Source organism: Sus scrofa, chromosome 18 (assembly GCF_000003025.6).
Source record: "Sus scrofa isolate TJ Tabasco breed Duroc chromosome 18, Sscrofa11.1, whole genome shotgun sequence".
NCBI classification, from domain to species: domain Eukaryota; kingdom Metazoa; phylum Chordata; class Mammalia; order Artiodactyla; family Suidae; genus Sus; species Sus scrofa.
In genome coordinates, this window is record NC_010460.4 from 51,383,215 (window position 1) to 51,402,629 (window position 19,415).

General features: G+C 46.2%; 1 protein-coding gene across 10 annotated transcripts in view; it reads right to left on the minus strand.

Moving 5' to 3' along the window:
- The window catches only part of HECW1 (HECT, C2 and WW domain containing E3 ubiquitin protein ligase 1), a 419,239-nt gene continuing 400,375 nt past the window's right edge, over nt 552–19,415 (minus strand). For all 10 annotated transcript variants that reach the window (XM_021079149.1, XM_021079142.1, XM_021079146.1 and 7 more), the window contains 4 exons: nt 16,614–16,760; nt 14,102–14,216; nt 10,697–10,895; nt 552–5,078 (listed from right to left, as the gene is read on the minus strand). In XM_021079149.1, coding sequence (XP_020934808.1) covers nt 4,967–5,078; nt 10,697–10,895; nt 14,102–14,216; nt 16,614–16,760 — 573 coding nt within the window. In that variant the 3' untranslated portion in view covers nt 552–4,966. The remainder of the gene's footprint in view (nt 5,079–10,696; nt 10,896–14,101; nt 14,217–16,613; nt 16,761–19,415) is intronic.

The window sequence follows — 19,415 nt, forward strand, 5'->3', positions numbered from 1 at the left end:
CCACTCATACTTTTTCTCCTAATAATAATTTTTTTTCCCTCAAAGACTAAATCAGCTGCTGACCTCCCAGCGAGAGCCATGTGGTTTTCTTTCAGAGACTTGGAAGGAGGTGATAGCTTGGCAATACTGGAAATTATGATATGTGCAATTGGACACAACATTCTTTGCCCAGAGCTAAACATTTTTCCGGGGTCACACTAGGTGTCAGGCTGTGGCCTGAAGCCTCTGTAGAAGCATCTCAACCGGCAGGAATTCAAGAAGATACTGTGTGGCTGGTTTGACAGAAAGGACACTCACAAACTCAACACAGTTACCTGCCCTTCTCTAGCAGGTGCACAGGAGCATCTTGCTGCAGAAGCTCTTCCTTTATCCCCGGATTTGTGAACGCATTGCTATGCTTTTTTGATACAAAGTTTTCCTGGGGAGTACTTACCACAGCAGCTGGTAGCCTTCGGCGTTGTTTCACGGCACACACCCAGCGAGAGCACAGGCATGATGTGACTGGTTTTGCACGACCCTAGGCTTCTGTTTGCAATAAGGAGCCCACGCAATGCCATACCAAAGTGTTTATTGACATTCCTTGAAGGTGGGATGATGGAAGAGAAAGCTCGGCCTGAGTATTACGTGACATTTCTCTGGTCGATGTAAAAGCAAAATCAGCCCGATAACAAGGACTTCTCCTGCCATTGACTAGAACAAAGACTTGGAACAAAATCGTTATAAACATTTCCTTAGATAAATCGGAAGCTGCAGGAAGTAGGCCAATGGAACAGATTTACTCTAAATACTATCTCGAGGCACCTTTTTTTTTTTTTTCTACTAGAACAAAGGGACTACATGTCACTAACAGGAAAGTAACACTTTCTCTTTTGGACCTTATGATGGGTGGAACATCCCAGATTTTGATGATATAGTATTGCAGTAGTTTTAAGAATGAGCACTGAAATACATGATAATACTAATAAAACTACGAATACTACTAATAATAAAGCACCACATTTGTTATGCAAAGTTCTAACTACTTTCATTTGAAAGTGTTTCATCTTGACAGGGAAAACATTTGTGGCAACTGAGAAATTTTCTAGACCCAAAATTTGGGAGACATGGTTTGACACATGAACGGATGGCGCCACAGATGTACCATTAAAACTGTCCTGGAAAGGTCAGCGCACAGGCTGGCCACACAGAAGAGCGAACGCTTGAGATGCTGCGTTATGTAAAGCCTGCCAACAAAACAGAGCTCTCTTTTTCTTGATTTTCTCACTGCTTTCCCAGCGAGTGTGCTACCAGCGCGATGTAGTAACAAAATTTCACAACCACGGTCAACGCATAGACACAGAAATTACAAATGACTCTGTAGCCTTTACAGCACTTCTTATTCTGAAGAGTCAATTTCTATTTTTAGGATTATCATCGTCATATAGAATGAAAGAGGCTGGTCGTGGGATTATTATCATACTTCGTCGTATTTCTGTAACATTTTCCAAATTAAAACATGTTTTCTCTTTTGTCTTGTTCTTAATTTGTCCCCCAAATTAAAGGTAATACGCTCTGCCTAAAACCAGAGCTGAGAGATCTCCTATTAGGGAAATGGTGGCTTATAAGTGATTAATTTCATATTATACCTCCGTGGAGAAAACTAAATATTTTAAAAATAAATTACATGTGGTAACAGGTGGGTGAGGTCTATCTTGCCTATTATGAATGACATGATTTGGGGTGGTGTGTACCTCCACCTGGTGAAATTAATAGCATGACTGAGTCCTATAGCTGTTTTGTTATCTCTCTCTATATCTATATCTGTATATGTTATACATATATCATATACATGTTATATATATGCTATATATATCATATATATGCTATATATATGTGTAAAATTATGTTATACATAATTTAGAAATTGGCTTCATGTATGAAGGAACAGTAACTAAAGAAACACCATCTGGGACAAAGAGAAATAAAGATTCTTCCTTAACAACTGCCTGTCCGCGTCTGTTCTCCTTCCTGAGGGATTCTGTGCAAGGCTATACTGGAAACTGGGACCCTGTTAAGCAATACTTTGTTTCTTTCAGCTGACTCTGACACCCGTGTTTTTTTCTGCAATTTTATGCTTTTAAGAAATACTGTTCCTGGAGTTCCCGTCGTGGCGCAGTGGTTAACGAATCCGACTAGGAACCATGAGGTTGCGGGTTCCATCCCTGCCCTTGCTCAGTGGGTTAACGATCTGGTGTTGCCGTGAGCTGCGGTGTAGGTTGCAGACGCGGCTCGGATCCCGCGTTGCTGTGGCTCTGGTGTAGGCCGGTGGTTACAGCTCCGATTTGACCCCTAGCCTGGGAACCTCCATATGCCGCGGGAGCGGCCCAAGAAATAGCAAAAAGACAAAAAAGAAAAAAAAAAAAAGAAATACTGTTCCTGTAGTGCTGTGGGATACATCCGAGCCATGGCATGGGGGAGGGCGCAGCAGGAATAAGAAAAAGGTAGTTGAAAGCCATCTATGCCCAAGTTTTTAATCTATATATAACTTCTAGGATACCTTGTTCCTCCTGTATGTGGGTAGAACAGACCTCAATTAATTTAATGACTAGATTAATTAGCTACCTGTGTACATGTGAGGCTTCCCTGGAGAAGGTGCCATCTTCTGAGCAGCTTCCCCCTTGCCCATGTCTACTAACAAAAGGGAACTGAACCCTGGAGGTGATGAGTATTTCCGCATATCTAAGACCAAGTTCTGAAAGTGGAAGGTGCCCCCTGTTTAGAGATGCTGTTTTCTAAAGGACACGGCAAAGTGACTGACACCATCCCTCTGTCCTGATTTCATAAACAATACGCCCCTGGAATCCATAACTTTCAGATGCTGAAATGTGTCCTGAATTTCACAGATCCCTCCAATTCTGCTTTATGTAACTTACACATGCCATCATCCTATCTTGGTAAATCATCTTTTTTTCTTTTTAAGGCCACACCTGCGGCTTATGGAAGTTCCCAGGCTAGATGCCACAGCCACAGCAACACCAGATCTGAGCTGCATCTGCAACCTACCCCCAAAGCTTGTGGCAATGCCGGATCTGTAATCCACTAAGTGAGGTCAGGGATAGAACCTGCATCCTTGGAGACAGTTTTGGGTTCTTGACCCACTGAGCCACTATGGGAAGTCCTTGATAAATATTCTTTTTTGACAACAACGGAAGGCCAGACTTCTCTAACATACAATATTTCCTGATTGAGAACAGGTACACGGCAGCAGTGTAAATAATTTCTGCTAAAGGAACGTTTGCTTGTGGAGTGCAGGGAACACAGTTCATACACAGTCCGGACACGAACCAACATGAGCACAAGACATGGCTCTGGATGAAATTAACTTTGTTCCTCATTTCTCGTGTTTCTCCCTTGCTTAATGTATCGAAGGACAACAATGGGACATTTCAACATTTCTTTTCCCGGTGAAGAACAACACTTTCATTTATGACATATTTCAGACGACATGGATAACAAGGTTAGAAAAATAGCCAATGACCATTCTGTTGGGGTTTCTTCCGAATGCAATCGAGAGGTCAGGCTGTCTTTGGAGCCTGCAACCGTTGTTCCGAAAACACCACGTTTTCTGAGCTATCCCTTTACTGAATGCTAAGAGGAACTGGGTCCCTATTTTGACACACATCAGCGTGCCTTTGGGGGGTTAGGTCTTTGCTCCAGGAAGATTGCTCTGGAGGAAGAAGTATTATATTGCCCTTGATCCCTAACAAGCACCATCGCTCTGAGCAGCTTCGAATTTAGTGGGGCCCCTGTGGATAGTGAGATGAGAAGGAATTTGAACACTGTGATGGCGGGAAAAAAAAAAAGACACCATGAACAAATAAACACAATATCAAAGGTGAAATAAAAGTCTGTCTGCCAGACAAGTAGTTACTTGACTTGAACAAAAGTCAGAAGCTTATCTATACATTTCCCCCTCTTGGGAAGGAGATCTGAGGCTAGACTGAACAAAGGAAAAAGAAAAAAAAGAGTACAGAGCTCAGGTATTCCAACCAAGCTAGTATGTCCTTCTAGGATGTCCTAATGTCCTCATCCCCTCTCTCCTGTTTGCTTCAAGATGTTCTATGCCACACAATGGGGGTAGACGCCTTGTTGTTTATGCTACAGAATGAGGTCTCCTCCTTGGACTTGTGCACAAGTTTGTGCTTCTTGGGTGGTGAGTGTTCATGGGGGGGGGTTGTGCCCCCTCCCCAGACTTCTCTGACCTCAAGTCAAACCACAAACCCCACAACCACTGGGACGCACCGTGTTGCATCAGCAGGTGGTGTTTTTCTTGCTGTTATTATTTATTGGAAAGTGTGATTTTGCACCAATGTCTAGGCTAGTTCCAGCTGATGGGACTGATGCCACATATGGATTGTGAGTTGAATGTATAAAAATTTCAGTGTTGCCCCTGCTGTTTTGGGGTGGAGAGGATGCACAGGAACAAGTAGAGTGGGAGGAACAAAAAGAGTTAGTCGCCTCCTATTCTGAAGTTAGTTTGTTAGAAATTATAACAACAACAACAGAAAAGGTAGCTCTGCTCAGGAGACATGGGCGTATAAAAGCTTGGAATGCTTAATGCTCAAAATTTCCCCTTAAATCATAGAAATGGAAGTAAACATTTATTACCATTTGGTCAAGTGTAGCATAACTTGCATTCATATTTCATTGTTAGTAATGGAGGTATGTGGAGATATACACAGACCTTGAGACAGCTGCTGTTTTTTTTTAATATTGCATACAGGCTAGCAGTTCATTGGAAGTGGAGGACATGAGCCTGGAGGTTAGATCTTAGAAGAAGGCAGTTCTTCATGCACAGCTCGTCAATCCTGATTTGGTTTGAAAACGAAAATCATGGGATACCAAAACCAAAGGAGAGTTGGTTCAGGGACAGGGGAAGAAGGGTGACGCCACTGGCTGGGAACATGTCAGACGCGTTTCCAGTTCCTCATTCAAGTCCAAAGGTGCTGGTTTCTTCGACTGCCGTTAACAGCTTTTCATACAACATGGAGTATGAGGGATACGGTGGAAGGTCCAGTCGATTGAAGCACGTGTGTGCCCTGAATGGGGGAGAAAAGACTGGTCAAGGTGTTTGTTTCAGTCATTTTCATTTCATTGTTTCATTTCATTCTGGGATCACGCTGAATCTGAGAATCAAAGGTGAGTAGAGGAGTTCCCACTGTGGCTCAGCGGGTTAAGAACCCACCCAGTGTCCATGAGGATGCAGGTTCAGTCCCTGGCCTCTGTCAGTGGGGTAAGGATCCAGGGTTGCCATGAACTGTGGTGGAGGTCCCAGATGTGGCTCCGTTCTGGCATTGCTGTGGCTGTGGTGTAGGCCAGCAACTTCAGCTCCCATTCAACCCCTAGTCCAGGAACTTCCATATGCTGCAGGTGCGGCCCTAAAAAGAAAAAGAACCTGCTTTAGGACAACCAGAACACACTGCGAACTAAGAACCACAGGCTTCTAGACATGAAGAGACCAGCGGAGGGAGTGGAATGACTTGAAATGGGCGGTTTGCTTTTGGAAGCAAACCCCACTCCCCCAGCACTGCACTAACTAGCAAGCCAGTGACACTTTACAGTTGGAGATGAATCCACATTGGATGTGGTCGATGAAGGAGGCAGAAATAGAATTAACATGAGAGGATCATATTCCCAAGTCTCCCTGCCCCAGCTCTGATTTCCGGGCCACTACAAACCCTGTATGTTGACTTAGAGGGGCCAACAGATGCCCTGGAACTCTGAGATCCAGTGCTTCATCAAGGTGCATGTGCTCTGGGCATGACCTGGCTCCTTTGCAGTTCACAGCGGGGCAGGCTTAACTGGAGGCTGAGATGCTGCCTTTCCAAGAAGAGCTGAGCCTTGGGGGCAATCCTCCCTGGCTGTCTGGAGCATCCTCCTCCACCTGCCATGGCTTCTGCTTTGTGTGTCAGGGGGCCCATCTATGTGGGCCAGTGTCTGACCTAGATGATCCATGGCCTCCCCTGAAAAGTGCCAGGCACGGGCCAGGACCAGACTCTGTGTCACCTGTTGTGGGGCGGCGGGGGGCTCAGAGGTAAGTCCAAAAGGCCCAGGACACACAGATTCCTTCTGAGGAATTTCATTTCTGTTTTTATTTACTCTAAGAGAGGGATCCAAAAAGACATCGCTGCAATTTATCAGAGTATTCTGCCTGCTCTCCCCTAAGAGTTTTATAGCATCTGGTCTTACATGTGGGTCACTAATTTATTTTTGGGTGGGGTGTTAGAGAGGGTTCTAATTTCATTCTTTTACAGCTGGCTGTCCAGTTTTCCCAGCACCACTTATTGAAGAGACTGTCTCTCTCCATTGCATATTTTTGTCTCTGTTGTTGTAGATTAATTGACCGCAGGTGCACGTGGGTTTAGTTCTGAGCTTTCTATTCTATTCCATTGATATATCTGTTTTTTGTGTGTGTGTCAGTACCATACTATTTTGATGGCTGTAGCTTTGTAGTATAGTCATCCAGTGGAACTTCAAATCACCTGACTACTGCTCCTGGTCAGAGGTTCTGTTTTTACAGACTCTTTGGTTGGTGTCAGTCTAGGGGAAAGGTGACTGGCTATAGCTGAAGGTTCGTTTAGTGCCTTTTTCTCTCTAGAAGGGGTGGTGTGTTGGAATGATGTGAGAAGCCAACCAGCCCAGAAAATGGGACTACGCCATTCAAATAAAAGAAAATGATCATTAAACAAACATACCTACAAACCAAATGAAACAAAACTGTAACCAAAGAAGCCATGTACCTTGCATCTGATTTTACTTGGGATGTTAAGCTCTTCTTTTAATTACCAGGTCCCTAGGGAAGCTGTGTATCTCTACACCTTTGTTGTCAGAGCCCCAGATCAGGCTGCTCAGTGTTGAGGCTGTAAGGAGGTGATCCGTGAGACAGAGAGGTGGGAAGAGGGGAGGGGATCTTGTGCACAGGGAGAATCTGGGGAGGATGCCTTGTTTTTGCTTCAGCATCCATTCCTCCAACCCCTGAGTAACGGTCCTTGGAAAACTACCTCTCTTTCCCCTTCTCCACCTCAAGCTCCAAGGGTGGGAACAGGACAGATGTGTATCTGGCCTTAGGTCTTAAGGATTTAACTGAGAAGAAACCTAAAAATAGAGATTAGCAGGAGTTCCCACCATGGCACAGTAGGTCAAGAACCTGACTATAGCAGCTCAGGTCACTGCTAAGGTGTGAGTTCGATCCCTGGCCTGATGGAGTGTGATCCAGCATTGCCACATCTGTGGCATAGGTCATAGCTGTGGTTCAGATTCAATCCCTGGCCTGAGAACTTCCATATGATGTGGGAATGGCCATTAAAAAAAAAAAAAAAGATTAGCCAAGGTCTTAGATTTTCATCTAAGATTCCAACAAGCTTATGCTGAATTTTTTTTTTTTTTCTTATTAGGGCTGCACCCGAGGCATATGGAACTGGAGCTGAAGCTGTTGGCCTACACCACAGCTCACGGCAATGCTGGATCCTTAACCCACTGAGGGAGGCCAGGGATGGAACCTGCATCCTCATGGATACTAGTCAGGTTCATTACTGCTAAGCCAAGCTTATGCTGATTTTAAAAGAAAAATTGAAATATTTTACCTAAATTTATTCAAGTAAAGGTGGAAGAGAACTCAGGAAATGAAATAGGAAGACAATTACAGTGGTCCTTCCCTATGTTTATAAAGATTGAGATTAGGACCTGTCCTGGGCTACGGCTAACCAAGAGGGGCAGAAAAATGCCGAGTGGGCTTTTGAAAGTGGCTGATGTAGCCAGGGGCAGGATATGAGCAGACAGCATCTTCTGGGTTTTCTTTATCTGGTCATTTTAACTATCATTCACAAGGGCAACTGATACAGAAAAAAATCCTCTATTTACAAAATAGTTGGAATCAGATTAATTCTGAAAAGATAATTCCTCCGAATAAACTGAAAGCATCAGCAAAGGGCAAAATGGCACCTTTTTAAGATCTAGTCTGAACACCTAAGCTAGGAGGGTTCAAGAGCAGCTCTTACTGCATTAGCCTGTAGCCTTGATTCACTCTTTTTTTTTTTAAGTCTTTTTAGGGCCACATCCTTGGCATATGGAAGTTCCCAGGCTAGGGGTTTCGGAGCTATAGCTGCCAGGCTGTGCCACAGCCACAGCAACATGGGATCTGAGCCACGTCTGTGACCTACACCACAGCTCACGGCAATGCTGGATCTTTAGCCCACTGAGTGAGGCCAGGGATTGAACCTGCATCCTCATGGATACTAGTTGGGTTCATTTCTGCTGAGCCACAATGGGAACTCTAACTCTTAAATTTTTTTTTATTATAGTTAATTTACAGTGTTGTGCCAATTTCTGCCGTACAGCAAAGTGACTCAGTCATACATAAACATACATTTTTTAAAATATTCTTTTTCATCATGGTCTGTCCCAGGAGACTGGATACAGTTCCCTGCACTGTACAGCAAGACCTCACTGCTTACCCATTCTAAATGTAATAGTTGGCATCTACTACCCCAAACTCCTAGTCCCCCTTCTCCCTCACCCAACACCTCCCGCCCCACCCCGGGCAACCACACGTCTCCTGGTTACCTCTTGCCTAAATCCTAGCTTATCATCGAGAAGGAACACAGTCGTATCACCAAGCAGCATTCCTAAGTCCTGGCTGCCCTCCCCGTGTGGGCCTGACGCACAGGGGACCTGCTTACCTCATTCCCTGGGCACCAGACCCAGTGCTCTCAGGTGGGGTGGGCGTGGGGTGACGGGAGCAGGGACCAGGGTTTGGAAAACCTCACAGTCCAGCCACTTACTAGCTTTATAACCATGGGAAAGTCAATGAGTCTTTCTGAGCCTCAGTTTTCTCACTTGTAAAATGGGGGTGATAATACCTGCTCCACGCACCTCAGAGGGCTGTTGTGAGAACACATATAAATGCCTTTCATAAACTGTGAGTCATCATTTAAACATCAGAGTCCCTTAATACTGCAACCATAATGGCCATCATGATTTTAGGAATTGTGTCACAGGTGTAGGGACTTAAAAACCTCAGCCTTTTTTGCATGAATTGCTAGCAAGTGAATCACTCTCAGCTCCTATTTGTGCCGTTGACATGTTGCAACTCCACGGCACCTCTCAGTGGTGTCATTCTAGGATTCCAGCCTCTTGAGATCACCCTGGATTTGGATTGTGTCAGCCACGGTATCGTTGGTGATACTTCTCATCTGCGTCACCCACATGGTTGATCTCCCAGGAGGTCAACTATGATCTTATTGATTAAAACGTGGACTAAGATGGCGCCAAAGGTAGTCTTGCTGCGCTGGTGTAGAGACCATTTCAAGGCTGGTGAAGAGCTCATAGATAGAGGTATGGGGCAGATGGGCCTTGTGCATAAATTAATCCATTTCCCCCCAGACTTCGGCCTTTTCTCTGTCACTGCCAATTTTCATTAATATGACCCAGTTTTAAAATTAGATATACTCACCTTTGCCCTAATCAATAATAGTTTCAAAATCATGGTTTTGACCGGTTATACACTTTTTTCTTCCTCCCTTCCTCCCTCCTTACCCCCCATTTCTTCCCTCCTTCCTTTCTCTTTTTCTTTTTAGGGCTGTACCTGCAGCATACGGAAGTTCCCAGACTAGGGGTCAAACTGGAGATGCAGCTGCTGGCCTGCACCGCAGCCATAGCAATGCAGGATCCGAGCCATGTCTGAGACCTACACTACAGCTCAGGGCAACACCAGATCCTTAACCCACTGAGTGAGGCCAGGGATTGAATCCACATCCTCACGGAAACTCTGTTGGGTTCTTAACCTGCCGAGCCACAACAGGAACTCCCAACACTTTTCTCTAGTACAAATGAAAATAAATGCATATCTATTTTTGGAAAGTTGGTTAAGAACAGATAACAAAGAGAGGCAGCCATTACTACGTGCGCAGTCAGTTGTGAGGCTGTGGTCATCTGAACTGTCTCCCTTTCGCATCTTCTTCCACTGCCCAACTGTGGCCTCCGTCTCCAGTGCCATACGAGTCCCACTAAAACCTGACCTGATTTCTCATCCGGTCTCTTATCAATTTCTATTGAGGAAAGAGTCTAAGAACCTTGATGGGTAACAACAGACACAGTGCTGGAAGGGCCACTTTGGGCGTCTGGCCTCTTTGTAGACCCCTCCCTCAGGCGAGACATTCCTCTATAAATTAAACTGGGTGGAGTTCCCACTGTGGCTCAGCAGAAACGAATCTGACTAGTATCCATGAGGACGAGGGTTCCATCCCTGGCCTTGCTCAGTGGGTTAAGGATCAGTGTTGCTGTGAGTCGTGGTGTGGGTCACAGACATGGCTTGGATCCCACGTTGCTGTGGCTGTGGTGTAGGCTGGTAGCTGTAGCTCCCATCCAACCCCTAGCCTTGGAACCTCCATATGCCACGGGTGCAGGCCTAAAAAGCCAAAAAAAAAAATTGGGTTACATAGCACTGACACATGGATTATGACACTGATAGCCCAGATGCCATCGATGGTCAAAACCTCAATAAGAATATGGTCTAAATGCACCTCCCAGAGACTTCTCAGCCCTGCGCCCCTCACTAATGACTTGTGGAACGATACGCTGGGTGGCAGAAAAGGATTCCATCCCAAGGGTACTTGGCGCGTCTTGGCATGTTTCCTGAAGGGGGGCGGGAGCTCCTTACCTGGGGAGAGACGTGATTTTCCCCCATTTCTCTATGCAGAAACGCCGAAGCCCGTTGCTTCCTCGAAGGGCTGCAAAGCCTTCGTAGGGCACACTCGATGTTCCTGTGACGAACTGCAGTAATCGGAGTCTCTGCTCATTGTTGAAACGCTCCACGGCGGCCCAGAACCAGCGGATCACAAGATGCCCATCGTGATAACCTGAGTGGAGCAGGAGGGGATGTGCAGTGGGGAGGAGGGGAGCGGATGGAATATGCATCAGCTGTGCCCTGAACGGAGCAGCAGCTCTTGATCTGCTGATTTCTCTAGTGACGGCCGTCGGTCTTCAACCTGGGTAACTAGGTCAGGTTTAAAACATGGGTGGCCCTAGAGATTATCATACGAAGTGACGCCAAATGGGTAGACAGATAAATACCTGATATCACCTAGAGACAGAATCTAAAATATGGCACAACGAACTTACTTACAGAAAAGCAACAGACTCACAGACACAGAGAATAGACTCGTGGTTGCCGAGGGGGAGGGGGGTGGGGGAAGGATGGACTGGGAGTTTGGGATGAGCAGATACAAACGATTGTATAAATAGGATATTTATACTTCAATATCCTGTGGTAAACCACAATGGAAGAGAATATGAAAAAGAGTGTGCCTATGTGTGTATACGTGTATATATACATAAACACACACACACAGACATGTATACATGACTGAAGCACTCCGCTCTAGAGCAGAAGTGAACACAACATCGGAAATCAACGATACTTCAACAAAATAAATTAAAAAAATAAAAATAAAAGCCAATTTAGAAAACAGCCATTTTTTAAATAAAGGTTTTATGTCCTCAGAGATGTCTCATTTGGATGCCAACATTCGGGCCACCAGTAGTCATTCTTGCCTGATACACATATCCTCAGGGAGTGGCGAGGCTCAAGCAAGATCTTTGGGGTTCTGAAGAGACAAAGCTCGCTTATGAATATGCTCTTTCCTTGTACTGCCTTTGCTCTGATGTCTTAGCTCCCACATAGTGTGGGAGTGTCTAGGACTTAAGAAAGGCTAGAGCTCAAGGTCAAGCTCAGAGAAGATGTGGGACTCTCCAGCAGCCCGGGGTGCCCTTGGAGCTGCTGTGCTCTGGCCAGCCCTGGGCTGAGATGAGTTGGACCCGTGTAAGAAGGTGGGAATGTAAACCAGTGCAACCACTATGGAAATCAGTATGGACGTTCCTCAAAAAACTAAATACAGAACTACCCTACGATCTAGCAATCCCACTCCTGGGCATCTATGCAGAGAAAACCATCATTTGAAAAGACACATGCACCCCAATGTTCACTCAGCACTATTTACAATAGCCAAGAACTGGAAACAACATCAACGTCCATCAACAGATGAATGGATATAAACAATGGAATACTACTCAGCTATAAAAAAGAATGAACTAATACCATTTGCAGCAACATGGATAGACCTAGAAATGATAATACTAAGTGAAATTAGCTAGACAGTGAGAGACAAACATCATATGATATCACTTGTATGTGGAATCTAAAGAAAAGATACAAATGAACTTATCTGCAGAACAGAAACAGACTCATGGACTTTGAAAAACTTATGGTTACCAAAGGGGACAGGTAGGGAGGAGGGACTAGGGGTTTGGAACTGGCTCATGCACACTGAAGTATATGGAATGAGGGGCCAGCGGGGACCTGCTTTATAGCACAGGGAACTCTACTCAGTATTCCGGGATAATCCATGTGGAAAAATAATCTGCAGGAGAATGGATGTGTGTACACGTGTACCTGAATCTCTGTGTTGTACAGCAGAAGTACTCACAAACTTGGGAATCAACTATACGTCCATAAAGCTTTAAAAAAATAAAAGAAGGATGGGGCCTGCCAGGACCACTGGGAGACCCAGCTTGGAGCAAACATTTAAGGTAAATAATTCGCCTCTGACTGCAAATGCAAGCAGCACTCAAAGATGCAAGAAATCCATGTGGGCTGGAGTGGAAAGGAAAGCTTCAGCCAAGGGAAGGGAGGTGTGAGATAAGCCGGTGGAGGGTTTGTGTGAGTGGAGGAGGGGCATAAAGAACGACAGGAATGAGGAATTGGTACTCAGGGAACAGCAAGCCGGCTAGACCAGCACAGAGGGGTCCTGCTGGGGCCTCAGAGGCCTTAACAGCGAGGCAGAGACATTGCGACCTGAAACCTCAGGTTGGTGGCTTTCCTTCCAAGCCAAGAAAGCCTAGTGGTCCCACAAAGGCTTCTTTCTACACGGCTGAGGGTCCTGGAAACAAGGGAGGCTGAGAAGGCGGGCGTGCGCCTCACACTGTCACGATGTCACATTGTAACGACAGGGGTTTCTCTGTGATATTTTATGTGATGAGAGGGTTTTCAGCGTGGAAACTCTCAGAGACCTCTTCTCTCCTCTCCCTTTTCTTTCCAGCCGCACCCGTGGCACACAGAAGTTCCCAGACCAGGGATCAAACCCGAATCACAGCAGTGACAATGCTGGGTTCCTAACCCTCTGAGCCACTGGGGAACTCCAACGACCTCTACTCTAAGTAATAAGGAGCTTGCTTGTTTTGTGGGTCAGAAAACGGCCCGAGGAAAGTCATGTTTCAGGAGGACAGCAGCCTGAGGGAAGGGGCGAGACCTAGATTTGGAGAGGACAGTCAGAGCCATGCTGCTGCCAACCAAACTGAGGGAAGAGGGCTTCAGTGCCACAGGAAGCGGGACACACGAGCCTGCCAGCAAGCCACCCAGCTCTGGGGCTGGCCCGTGGATGGCGGTGTCTTTGGAACGCATGGACACCAAGTCACGCCAGAGTCAACCAACAGGGGTTACTGTCACCTGAAGGTAAGGCCAGCTTGGAAGCTGGAGAGAAGGCAGTTAGGCACTAGAACCCGCTTTGCGCACATACGGAAGTTACGGGCAAGTTTTTTTGCATTCTTCAAAAAGTGATAATACTTTATATTTATGTGATCCGTCCACATGGAATATATATGAACATTATTCCACCATAAAAAAGAATGAAGTACTGAATCACACCACAGTGTGTACAAACCTTCCTAAGCTGAAGAAGCCAGACCCCAAAGGCCACATAAGGTGTGATTCTATTTACATGCAATAGCCAGCATGGGCACACCCAGAGACAGAACGCAGATCGATGGTTGCAGAGGTGAGGGTGGCAGGTAGGAATGGGGAGAAGCTGCTTCGTGGTTCCAGGGCTCCCTCTGGGTACGAGGAAGCGGTCTGGAATCAGCTAGAGGTGATGGTTGTGCCACCCTGTGATGGCACTAACCTTTAGAAAGGTTAACTTCGCATCAGGTCAGCTTCGCCTCAGTGACGCTCTTGAAGAAGGGAGGCACCCTGTCTGGGGGAGCAGACCCATCGCAGCCCCTGATCACTCACCTCCCCTGTACTCCGCGTTGTTCCGCCAGTCCGCCAGGTCGATCTCCGCTGTGCCAGCAATCACTAGCTCCAGCTCCCTGGCATCGAACACGGAGACCAGCCTCGAGTCCACCACCTGAAATCCAGAGAAGGCTTCAGCCTGCCAGCCCAACCACATTGCAAAGTTCCACTCATTATTTCTGTGGGTTAAGCTGGGAAGCCGATCACCATTTATACCAACCCCTCCCCCGGCCCCGCTCCGCCCGGGGTGCCCGCATGTTGAAGTTCAGAATCATGACTGCACCAGTCTGAAACACAGCCCCTTCAAGAGCTGGGAAATCAGAAAAGGTCACCTGCTTTTCACTACCTCCGCTACTCCCTCTCAGACTGATGGTGTCAACGAGTCTGACTTGACTCTCTATGTTTCCAAGTCAAAACGTCCAAGTCACTTTGACTGATTCAATAACTATTAATGTCATCACTTCACATAAATGGGCTCCTTTCTTCCACATAAAACTAGGACTTCTTTCCTAGGGATGGACATTATATATCATAACAACTGTCTTGTCTCCCCTTCTCCCCTCATCTCCTCCCTCTCTCCTTTGAAGACCTGGGAGCACCTGCTTTGCTAGGGCTCTGAGTCCTGGCTTTACCTCTCACTGACAAACGTATCAGCTATAAGTGAACACCTGCAGTGGGTGCCTTCTTTAGTCAAACCCAGGGGCCAGCCAGTGACCGACGCTGTTCTCCATTCCTACAGCAAAGAAAACCTTCTGATACCCAAGCTTTGAGCAAATTGGGACAGTCTCTTGTCTCTAAACAGGGACAATTTCATGATGTCAACGTTTGGTGCATAGGAAGGCTAGTAGTTGTCATTGTCGCCCTTTTAAAAAAACACTGATCTCTTATTTTTGACTTTTTTAAAAATATTTTTTTAGCTGCACCTGTGGCATATCAAAGTTCCTGGGCTGGGGGTTGAATTGGAGCTGCAGCCATGGACCTGCAGGATCCAAGCCACATCTGCAACCTACACCACAGCTTGTGGCAATGCCAGGTCCTTAACCCACTGAGCGAGGCCAGGGATGGAACCTGCATCCTCACCCAGACAACATGGGGTCCTTAACCTGCTGAGCCACAGCAGGAACTCCACAGCTTTTTCTAACTGAACGAAAGATTCTTTAAATTCTATAGTACTTTACAATATTCAAAAGCTATACCTACTATATAGCACAGGAAACTCTATTCAGTATTCTGTAATAACCTATATGGGAAAAGAATCTGAAAAATAGTGGATATGTGTATATGTGTAACTGGATTCACTCTGCTGTACCCCTGAAACTAACACAACACTGTAAGTCAGCTATATTTTTAATATAAAATAAAAATTGAAAGGAAAGCTTCACACACATGATTTCATACAAGTCACTGTCCTCTTGATTTACCATCTCGGCACAGACTATGTGGCACAAAGTGACACCACTGGCATGTCTCATTTCACTGTGTTTTGCTTTATTGTATCGGGCAGATGCTGCATTTTTTTCAGGTTGAAGGTTTGTGGCAGCCCTGTGTTACCAGATGATGGTCAGCATCTTTTAGTAAAAAAGTATTGATTTTTCCCCAGTCTTATTATTTGCTTTTCTGATATGCTTTTTAAAGTGAAGCATACCTAAATTATTTTCATACTGAATTTCTTAATTTTTCTGTAATGTACTTGAATTTTTCTCAATAATATTTTTTGTTTTAAAGTTTAGTGCCAAAACAGTTGTCTGTTTGTTTGTTTGGTCATGCCTGTGCCATGTGGAAGTTCTGGGGCCAGAGAGCAAATTGGTGCCACAGGAGTGACAATGCTGGCTCCTTAACCCACTGAGCCACCAGGGAACTCCCAATTTTTCTTTCCTTGCCACACCTGCAGCACGTGGAAGTTCCCTGGCCAGGGATTGAACCTGCACCACAGCAGCGACCCAAGCTGCTGCAGTGACAATGCCAGATCACTGCACCACCAGGGAACTCCTGAAATATTTCAAAATTGAGATACATACATTGCTTTTTATGTATGATGCTCCTGCACACTTAATAGACCACAAAAGTAGTATCATCATAACTTTTATAGGCACCGGGAAACTAACTTGTGTGACTTGTTTTCTGGAGATATTTTTTATTGCCTCGTCTGGAGCGGAAGCTTTACTATTTCTGATGTCTTCCTGTATAACGAAATAAAAATCTCGCCGGAGTGGGCAGTGCCCTCCAATGCCTTCATTTCACTTATGTTTATTTCACCGAGGGAAAGGAGATGCAGCCGCTCACGTCTGGACACCAGGCGCTGTGTGTTTTCACCGCTAGCACCGCGGAGCTGCACAGATGCTGGTCTTGGGGCGGAGCACAGGGCTGGTCTTCCCAGGGAGCTCCCAGCCTCATCATCTCCCCCAGGAGGTCCCCCTGCAGGCGGGTGAGGATGCGGGGCCCCTTGCCCGCCGTGTTCCTCCTCGCCCTTCTCCCCACACGGCCGGGCCGGCACCCAGGGGCTGCGTCTCACCTCGTAGAAGCCCCGCACCAGGGCCTCGGTCTGCTGCACCACGCCGCGCTCCACGCGCCACCGCACCATCCTCTCGATGTACTCTTTCTTGTTCTTCTCTGTCACCTGCGTGTTGGCTCCTCCGGATTTTAACTCCCTCTCTGTTACCTTGTGGAGAAACAAAAATCGTGATGCTTCTTTTTTAAGATGATTACATTTTTTTGTCTTTTGAGGGCTGCACCCACAGCATATGGAGGTTCCCAGGCGAGGGGTTTAATTGGAGCTGTAGCCGCCGGCCTACGCCACAGCCACAGCCACGCCAGATCCAAGCCACGTCTATGACCCACACCACAGCTCACGGCAACGCCGGATCCTTAACCCACTGAGCGAGGTCAGGGATCGAACCGGCATCCCCTCAAATACTATGCTCTTAACTCCCTGAGTCACAATGGGAACGCCACAGAAACATACTTCTTTAACTCAAGAGGCATAATGGAAATAAGAGCAAAATGCCCCTGGGTGTCCCTAAAGGGACTGGAATATCCTTCTCCTGTAGTCAGTCACATACTCGATTGCTCAAAAGCCCAATGAGATCAAACTCTTTTTAGGGCCGCATCTGCAGCATATGAAAGTTCTCAGGCTAGGGGTCAAATTGGATCTGCAGCCGCCAGCCTACGCCACGGCCACAGCAACGGGGGATCCTTAACCCACTGAACGAGACCAGAGATCGAACTTGAATCCTCACGGGCACTACATTGGATTCCCAACCCGCTGAGCCACAAGGGGAACTCCCAAGATCAAATTCTTAACAGCCACCACCTTCCCCATACACAGCAGATCACGGGCAGGAAAACAGCGGAGGGTGGGAAGACAGTTTTACAGCCAGGTGTCACAATGGCTGAAGAACGACAGCCTGACCTTGAGCAAGGAAACAGAGGACGTTGCCAGCGAGCACGTTAGGACAAGCTCGAGTCTTCAAAAAAAGTTAGGATCTGTGCTGTCTATTTTGAAATGCAAGAAGGCAGATAACATAGGAGGCATTTTATTTTATTGTTGTTTTTTGTCTTTTTAGGGCCACACCCAAGGCATATGGAGGTTGCTAGGCTGGAGGTTGCATTGGAGCTGTGGTCGCTGGCCTACGTCACAGCCACGGCAACATCAGATCTGAGCCGCATCTGCAATTTACACCACAGCTCACGGCAACGCTGGATCCTCAACCCACTGAGCGAGGCTGGGGATTGAACTTGCATCCTTATGGATGCCAGTCAGATTCGTTTCCACTGAGCCCCTACAGGAACTCCCACATTAGGCATTTTAATTAAAAAGTGTTGGGGTCTGACGGCGGTAAGCATTAATTTCTTTAATTTGCGGAAGGGGTTCACTTCGCTGCTCAAGGCTGTAAGAAAAATGAGGCACAGCTGTACTTAGATATTGGTTAAAAAACCCAATATAATTGGCACTCATGGACACAGGTACTTAAACAAAACAGTACACGGAAGTCCGGCCATTACTTTTAATTCTATCACTTGAGTGACTGTGGCTAAATATAAAACATTGGCCAATGCTAACATACTAATTGCCACTAACTATCCATATTCCTTGGAGCCTCTGGTTTTTAGCTGCGCAGTTAAAGACTTAATTTCCTGACCTCCTTTGCAGCTAAGTGTGTCAAGTAACTAAATCTGGCCAATACAGTGTAAGTGGGAGTGATGTATGGCGTTTCAGGGGGCATCCTTAAATGTGGAGGCTCCTTTTCCTGCCACTTCAGGCACGGATGTGATGGCTGGGGCGCCCTGTGCATCTGGGTTGTGAGTGTAGGGGCCTTTGTAGGGATGGCAGCCTTGGGTTGCCTGCCTCCGCAGTTTTATGTAAGAGAAACATAAACTTAATTTCAGCAGGGTCATTGGGCTTCTTCCTCAGTAGCTGAACCTAATCTTAACTAACCCTCCCAAGGAAAAGCCTATGGTGTTTTTCACCTGCATCTATCTAGCTGCTCTTTGCTGTCATAATTGGCCAAAACAAGAGCTGCAACTCAGTTTCTGAAAACCCAAATCATCATTCTGGGTGACCTCCTTTGAAGAGAAACAGGATCTGTTTCGGCTCAACACAGATACACATCATTCTAGACTGAGAACACATCTTACTGTTATCGCTGGGAACCTTTTAAACGTTCTCTGAGTTGTTCCATTCCTGCACCAGACACACATGAGGGATTGCGCTTTTGTATTTTCGACATTATTTTCCCCTTCTGATTTCATGTTTTCAGTCCTTTGTAGTTTGCTTGATTTCTTTCGAGTAGATAATACGTGTCCATGGGCCACAGTTCAAGTGGTATAAAAGGCCATACAGTGGAAAGCAAGTTTCTCTCCCACCTCACCTCCCAGCCATAGGATCTCCCCGCCTGGAGAAAAGCACCCTTACCTCCCTTCCAGGGAGGGTCAGTGATGCGCTGGAGAGTCCGTGCAGATCCTCTGCCCACAAGCGGCAGCACAGTATATACACGGTTCATCGCCATGCTTCTTTCACTTGAAAATGTACCTTGATGGTTGTTTTCTACCACTTTAGAACGGTCTTATTCTTTCTTTGTTGTTGTTCTATTACCTGTTTATTGTTTGTGATTTACATGTAAACTGGTGGCCTGGGGTGTCAGACCACACATCCTGCCGGTCCACCCTTCTTCCATTGTGTGAATGCATCCTATTTTTATTTCGCCCCTGTGTTGCTGCTGAACATTTGGATTATTTTGTTTATTTTTATTTTTTACTTTTTAGGGCCCCACCTGCAGCATATGGAAGTTCCCAGGCTGGGGCTCAAATCAGAGCA